This window comes from Drosophila sechellia, chromosome 3L (assembly GCF_004382195.2).
Source record: "Drosophila sechellia strain sech25 chromosome 3L, ASM438219v1, whole genome shotgun sequence".
In the NCBI taxonomy this organism is placed as follows: domain Eukaryota; kingdom Metazoa; phylum Arthropoda; class Insecta; order Diptera; family Drosophilidae; genus Drosophila; species Drosophila sechellia.
The window spans coordinates 3,353,426-3,360,268 of NC_045951.1; the positions used below are offsets into that span (position 1 = coordinate 3,353,426).

The 6,843-nt window shown below is 47.1% G+C and overlaps 3 protein-coding genes across 4 annotated transcripts; all 3 read left to right on the plus strand.

The window, feature by feature from the left end:
* Positions 1 to 13: 13 nt before the first annotated feature.
* On the plus strand, positions 14 to 2,509 carry LOC6610632 (spermatogenesis-associated protein 5-like protein 1). Of its 2 annotated transcripts, XM_032717328.1 has the most exons (4): positions 14 to 106; positions 165 to 1,033; positions 1,091 to 1,891; positions 1,948 to 2,509. In XM_032717328.1, the coding sequence occupies exons 2-4, from the start codon at positions 178 to 180 to the stop codon at positions 2,442 to 2,444; spliced, it is 2,154 nt and encodes a 717-aa protein (XP_032573219.1). In that variant the 5' UTR covers positions 14 to 106; positions 165 to 177; the 3' UTR covers positions 2,445 to 2,509. The 2 variants fall into 2 exon arrangements, with proteins under 2 accessions (XP_032573219.1, XP_002035199.2); XM_002035163.2 differs by having other exon boundaries at positions 61 to 1,033.
* Positions 2,510 to 2,605: 96 nt separating this feature from the next.
* Positions 2,606 to 3,519, plus strand: LOC6610633 (brain protein I3). The gene is made up of 2 exons (XM_002035164.2): positions 2,606 to 2,804; positions 2,856 to 3,519. Exons 1-2 carry the CDS (start codon positions 2,738 to 2,740, stop codon positions 3,155 to 3,157), a joined length of 369 nt encoding a protein of 122 aa, XP_002035200.1. The 5' UTR covers positions 2,606 to 2,737; the 3' UTR covers positions 3,158 to 3,519.
* A 600-nt stretch (positions 3,520 to 4,119) lies between these two features.
* Positions 4,120 to 5,941, plus strand: LOC6610634 (iduronate 2-sulfatase). The gene is made up of 4 exons (XM_002035165.2): positions 4,120 to 4,323; positions 4,382 to 5,402; positions 5,454 to 5,627; positions 5,706 to 5,941. The coding sequence occupies exons 1-4, from the start codon at positions 4,120 to 4,122 to the stop codon at positions 5,843 to 5,845; spliced, it is 1,539 nt and encodes a 512-aa protein (XP_002035201.1). The 3' UTR covers positions 5,846 to 5,941.
* The last annotated feature ends 902 nt before the right edge of the window (positions 5,942 to 6,843 follow it).

Below are 6,843 nucleotides of genomic sequence, written 5' to 3' on the forward strand. Positions count from 1 at the left end.
GCGTCACAGCGGCGACGAATTGGCGATGGCGTCAGAAGAGTGCGGCTATATGTCTGCAGGCCGCGACTATCGGACACCTATCGATAGACTGATGCTGCTGACGAAGGTATCTAGAAATAGCTGAAAATGCACTACAATCGGTTATGTTATCGTTCTTATCGAAGCGAGGTAAACAAAATGCACCACAACCAGTTGGATTTCCCGACTTTTCCGCTTTCCTTGCTGGACGACAGCGATCTAGAGCCGCAGAGATGTTATATACCCGCGGGTGAGGACTCTACTGGAACAGGATGGTGCCGTTGCCACCTCTTCGATGACAGCTACGCAGTTTGTTGGGTAACTCCGCGTGGAGGCAGTGAAACTTGTTGCTTCCTGGATGGAATTGTGACATCCTTGACGCGGTTCTCCCCCACCAATCAGCGGTTGGTGCTTCTGGAGCCACTTAAATTCGTTCCCTGCCTGAAGACGATTTCATGCGTGGTTACAGTCACCCAGGAGCTCCTCCAGCGACCTCTGGTTTCCCTGGAGGATCTTAAGGACGATGTGCGAGTGTTCCTGCGCCACCTGAAGCTTATCAAAGGATGCTCCGTGCAGCACAGACGCCTTGTGAAGCTGGGCATTGCCAGTGTGGAGATATTCGATGCTCCAGGAGTTGCTGATGACGAGTGTTTTGAAATAGGCCGCGATGCTGAACTACTCCTAGTGGGCATACGCCTGGAAACGCCCTTTCCTTTGGACTATACCTCAAAGTATCTGCCCCACAGCTTCGAGCAACCCATGGATCAATTGGAGCATCTTCTGGAAACCTCTAAATGCAGCTTTTCACATAGATTCCCTACTACAGCAGTGGTGGTGGGTCCGGTGGGCTGCGGAAAAAGTCGTCTACTCAGTGAGTTCCTGCGTCGTCACAACTGCAATTGCTTTTACATTACAGCCAGCCAGGTGCTGCGCTCATATCCCGGCGAAACCGAAGAGGAGTTAAGGAGGATCTTTCAGGCTGCTCAGACTTTCAAGGAGCAACTACGTCCATTATGTAATTTTCACAGTGTTTGTTTTACGTTTAAAATATTAATTATTTTTATATTTATAGTGCCAATTGTAATCCTCATTGAGGATCTGGAGCTGCTCTGCCCCTCTACGGCTGTCGCAGATGCAAAAAACTCTAGCAATAGCCTACGAATTTCAGCTCAGCTCTACAAACTGCTGGACGCACTTCCTCGAGGCATCATATGTCTGTCAACTTCTGGTGTCCCGGACTCCTTGCATGAACACGCGCGCAGGCGGTTCGTTCGAGAGGTGACCATTGATATGCCCAGCGAAGGGCAGCGCAGACAACTCGTAGAGCATCTTTGCCAAATACACGAGCTGAATATCTCACAGACTTTACTCGATCATATAGCGAGAAACACTCAGGGATATGTGATAGCGGATTTAACACTTCTCCTGCGCCGCGTTCAACAGCACCTCCTAACAAAAGACGACTTCGACATAGAGCACATTTTCCGCCAATCCCTGCTACAAACTCAACCGAGTGCCTCTCGATCCACCGATGTGAGGGTCTCGAAGATGACGGCTGGGTTTGAGGTTATCGGAGGAATGGAAACACTGAAACGCACTTTGCAAGTCTCCATTCTAGCGGGTCTAAGACAAAGTGCCGCTTTTGCCCGATTCGGACTAAGTTTGCCAAAAGGAGTGCTGCTCTATGGACCTCCAGGATGTGCCAAGACCACCGTAGCCAAGTGCCTGGCTAAGGAAGCTGACATGACCTTCATTGCCACGTCGGCGGCGGAGGTGTATTCTCCCTACGTCGGTTGCGCGGAAAGATTTATATCGCGGATCTTTGACACAGCACGAAAAAATGCACCCTGTCTAATATTTCTGGATGAGATAGGTGAGTCGGATGAGGTTTATTTGTAATAAAAATGATTAATCCATTTAATTTTATAGATTCGCTTGTTGGCAGAAGGACGGTCTCAAGTGGCGGAGGTGGTGGACAAGTTCAGCTGAGGATTCTTTCCACGCTTTTGACCGAAATGGATGGTATTGTGGGGGGTGGTAGTCAGCAACATATACTGGTCGTTGCAGCCACCAATCGTCCGGATATGATCGATGATGCCCTGCTGCGACCAGGACGCTTTGACAAGCTTATCCATGTACCAGCCCCAGATGAGAAATCCCGCCTGGCTCTGCTAAAACTCCACTCCCAGCGAATGCCTTTCCATGAGAATGTGGTCCTCGAGGAGATTGCTGCCCGTACCGACCGGTATTCTGGAGCGGATCTGTGTAATCTGTGCAATGAAGCGGCTATCGAGGCTTTTCAGCGTGACTTTGAAGCCACGGAAATTGAGTTGCAAGACTTTGAAAAAGTTCTGGTTAAGCAGAAATCCTCGCTCACTCAAAGCCAAATAGATGGTTACTATAAGTTTGAATATAGGTTTTTATAGAACAAGATGTATGTGCAGTTGCATTTGTTAGTTTTGCATAAATAAACGTATTTTAAGCTGTTAAATCGTAGGATTCTTTGCTCAAATTCAAATTACTGATTTACGATATGTACTCGCGCTATCACGATTATTAATCGATAGAATAGTCTCAGTCAGCTGTTGCGACGATAACTGACTGCGGCAAAACAAAGAAAACGCTGAGAAAAAGTTAACGCAATTAAGCGTAGTAAAAAAGCCTAGATTTTGTTCATAACAAGGAGGAGTGAGTCACAAAAAAAAGCTTTCCGGCCACAATGGCAGATACCCGTAAAGACGCCGCACCGCCGAGCTACGAAGAAGTCATGAACAGTCCCTCGCAGGGTAAGTAATAAGCCCACTAAAGGCATTCAATTAAATGCACATCTATTTTAGATTCCCGGCTGATAGTGGGCGTGAATCAGGGGGCACCTAGTGCTCCGCCACCAAACATGCACATGCCAACCTATGGAGCTTTCGAGACGACGCCGGTCAGCGTGGTGATTCAGCCCGCTCCGGTCGCTATGCCCACCGAGATCATCGTGATTGGAGGATGCCCTGCATGTCGAATTGGATACCTGGAGGACACCTTCTCCGCCTGCGGACTGTGCTGCGCAATATTCTTCTTCCCGCTGGGAATCCTCTGCTGCTTGGCCATGCGTGAGAAGCGCTGTTCCAACTGCGGAACGGTTTTCTAGAGGGAATTACCAAGAAATTATCCATAAAGAAACTCCAAATGTTGATCCCTATTAGGCAAGCTCCAATATTTTTGTTATTGTTAATCGTTAGCTCGCAAATCATTATATATTATGTGTAAATAATAATCATGCCAGCCTGCGGAATGCCCCCGATTCCATTCCAGTCCCTGTCCAGAGAATGGTCATGTACAGTGAAATATGCTTAACTGGAATTCAAATCAGTGAAACTAGTTATGAAAAATATTAAAAAAAAAAATCAGCTGAACATGTTTCCCAATTAAATAGTGATTTGGCTTTTTACAAGGATTTTAAGTAACATAAGTTTTAAACTGCAAACAAAAGAAAATATATTTATATTTAAATAAAAGCTTTACAAAATGCTTATTATATCTTAGAGTACAAAATTAATGATACCCATAAATACGACGTTTTTAGATATGAACTAGGTTGTATAAAACATGATTAGTTCTTGATCTGTTGAAAATTTGAGCCACTGATGCATTTTGTGGTTTTAGAACTTTTACTGTACTTGTAAAATGTGCACTGTAAGCGTCGACGAGGCGCGCTTCCGTTAAATTCAATTGAAATATAATGGTGGGCGGTTTTGAATTGCGCCGCCCGTCCGATTTCTCTTCTCCATGCTCTTTGGACTTTACCGCGCAAAACAGTAAACAAGTGAAGTGTTTTAAGTGAATTTGGAAATGGCATAAATATACCCTTCAAATGCATCAGGAGATTAAACGGAAAAACTCTTCAAAACAAAACATTTTTTAGATATTTGAATTTTTGAATTACATAGATTACTCAATTTCCAAAATTCTTCCAAACAAAATGTATGAGCCGCTGATATACCCCTTTAGCAGATTTCATGGGCACAGGGTAGCACAACAAATTCGCCGGCATCCACATCCGCCGTCTCGGCATCTTCGAGTCAACAGTTGTGAGCTTCCTTCGCCGTAGACATGATCACTGCTCGTCTCCTGCTCTCGCTGATGATGCCAGTGCTGCTGGAAGCAGCTGCTCCGCCACGACGGCCGAATGTGGTGATGGTGATGTTCGATGATCTGCGTCCAGTTATTGGCGCTTATGGTGATCCGCTGGCCAGCACGCCGTATCTGGATAACTTTGCCAGGGGAAGTCACATCTTTACAAGAGTTTACAGCCAGGTGGGCAGCATGTGATCATTGATGTGTGGAACTAATAAAATGTATATTGAATCTTTAGCAATCCCTGTGTGCACCCAGCCGGAATTCGCTGCTCACGGGTCGAAGACCGGATACTCTGCATCTGTACGATTTCTATAGTTACTGGCGCACTTTCACCGGGAATTTCACCACCCTGCCGCAGTACTTCAAGGAGCACGGATATTACACCTATAGCTGTGGAAAGGTCTTCCATCCTGGCCTCTCGTCCAACAACACGGATGACTATCCCCTAAGTTGGTCGGCTTCAGCATTTCGACCCCGAACCGAGCAGTTTATGAACTCGCCAGTATGTCCCGATAAGGAAGGCATTCTGCGGAAGAATCTTATCTGTCCAGTGGAGCTGCAAACTCAGCCGTACAAAACGCTGCCGGACATTGAGTCCGTGGCGGAGGCACTGCGCTTTGTGGGCTCACGGAGCAGGCACAGCCAGGAACCATTTTTCCTGGCCATGGGTTTCCACAAGCCGCACATTAATTTCCGGTTCCCACTGCAATTCCTATCGAGATTCCACCTTTCCCAGTTTTACAACTACACGGAGGACAGCCTGAAGCCGCCGGACATGCCGGCAGTGGCCTGGAATCCCTACACGGATGTGCGGGCCAGGGATGACTTCAAGCACTCCAACATATCCTTTCCCTACGGACCGATATCCCCACTCCAGGCTGCTCAGATACGACAGGGCTACTACGCCTCGGTGTCCTATGTGGATGATCTTTTTGGCAAGTTGATTGGGGGATTGGATCTGGATGAGACGGTGGTGGTGGTGCTGGGGGATCATGGCTGGTCCCTGGGTGAGCACGCCGAGTGGGCCAAGTACAGCAACTTCGAGGTGGCTCTCAGGGTTCCACTGATCATAAGAACGCCGCAGTTCCCGCTCGCCCAGGCAAAGTACTATCACGGGATCACAGAACTCCTGGATGTTTTCCCCACATTGGTGGATCTGGCAGGATTACCCAAATTGCCCAAGTGCCAGAGCTCCCAGGAGTTGACCTGTGGCGAGGGAAAAAGTCTTTACTATCAACTAATGGGATTGGGAAGGGGTAAGTTACTATTTATTTAATATGTTATGTATTTATTATAATCTCTCGTAGCGGATGAGCATGTGGCCCTCAGTCAGTACCCAAGACCCGGAATGCTGCCCACAAAGCACCCAAACAGCGACAAGCCGAAGCTGAGGAACATCAAAATCATGGGCTATAGTCTCAGAACCGATATATATAGGTATACCATGTGGGTGAGGTTCCACGCTCAAAACTTTAGCAGAGGTAAGAGAATATCAATAGTTGAATCTATCCTTATATAAATAACCATATTACATATATATTAAATATTACTCCCTTCAGATTGGCACGATGTGTATGGCGAGGAGTTATACGACCACCGCCTGGATTCTGGCGAGGAATTTAACCTGGTGCCCCTGCCGCAGTTCGATGATGTGCGTCAGCGCCTACGCCGGCGATTGATGGAGATGGTGGGCAGCTAGTGCAGATCGGCCATCCTGTGTGTCCCTTCCCCTTCGAATCCCTCTGATTTTGAATAAATTCATAAGCAATAAAGGCAGCGCGACAAACGATCTCGAGACGGCGAAATATCTTGTCGCCATAATTGGAATTTAATACTTCCGGTTGGGCAACAACGTTTGCGAGCCGCGAGCCGCGAGACGCCCAGACATGCTGCATATTTTTCGCTGTAATTTCTGCGATGCCCCCGCCTTGGGGACCGCCTCGCCCCCCCAAATTCCCCCGAGCTACCCATCCAGTCTATATGTGCACAATATACAATCCGATCCACTGCGAGCCGCGCATGCGTGACTGGTGTCCATTGCCTTTTTGGCTTCATTTTTGTGGATTTTTGTGAATGAAATGAATGAAATTTCATTCAACGTTGGCGGCGCGCGTCTCGCTGCGTTGGCGTCGGCAGAGGCAGCGCCGTCGACGCCCAAATCGGGAGAGGATGGGGAGAGGAGCGTGGGGCCAGGGCGAGGGGGCTACGTTGGCGACTCTTTTTCGAGCTTTCATTTTCGCTTCAGTTTGTTGCCATGCCAGTGAAAAGCAGAGCACAGAAAGAAATTCTCTAGCAAACTATTTACTATCTTTACAGATACAAATTGAAAGATCCATCTACAGATACAGATGAAGGATGTAAATGGTCTTGTTAAGATAGATAGCATGCCCAGATACATCTTGCACTTTTTAGAATGCGCCTAGAAGCAGGCAAGAAAAATTGCATTTTTGTTACTTGCATAGCTTATGTTTAAATTCTTATAACTTTTAAAAGACTTGAACAACTAAGGAAAATAATTTCATTATAAATTAAACTCTGCTTTACTTAGCAAGACAGAAATAGCACATCGTAACCCCAGATTTTTCCATGTGCATTTCCCAGTCTGGTAATTAAATCTGCAGCCGCTGCTTGATCAATGTGATCCCCATCCCTCCGGGGACCAGCCCCCAGCCCCCGCATTCGGCCCACTCTTTCTCT

Bases quoted from the DNA above. Each gene is read 5' to 3' on its own strand.
- LOC6610632 (XM_002035163.2), top strand. From the start codon at position 127: ATGCACTACAATCGGTTATGTTATCGTTCTTATCGAAGCGAGGTAAAC. The intron at 1,034-1,090 runs GTAATTTTCACA...TTATATTTATAG, and splicing joins GGAGCAACTACGTCCATTAT to TGCCAATTGTAATCCTCATT. The intron at 1,892-1,947 runs GTGAGTCGGATG...TTAATTTTATAG, and splicing joins AATATTTCTGGATGAGATAG to ATTCGCTTGTTGGCAGAAGG.
- LOC6610634 (XM_002035165.2), top strand. From the start codon at position 4,120: ATGATCACTGCTCGTCTCCTGCTCTCGCTGATGATGCCAGTGCTGCTG. The intron at 4,324-4,381 runs GTGGGCAGCATG...TTGAATCTTTAG, and splicing joins TTACAAGAGTTTACAGCCAG to CAATCCCTGTGTGCACCCAG. The intron at 5,403-5,453 runs GTAAGTTACTAT...AATCTCTCGTAG, and splicing joins ACTAATGGGATTGGGAAGGG to CGGATGAGCATGTGGCCCTC.
- LOC6610633 (XM_002035164.2), top strand. From the start codon at position 2,738: ATGGCAGATACCCGTAAAGACGCCGCACCGCCGAGCTACGAAGAAGTC. The intron at 2,805-2,855 runs GTAAGTAATAAG...CATCTATTTTAG, and splicing joins CATGAACAGTCCCTCGCAGG to ATTCCCGGCTGATAGTGGGC.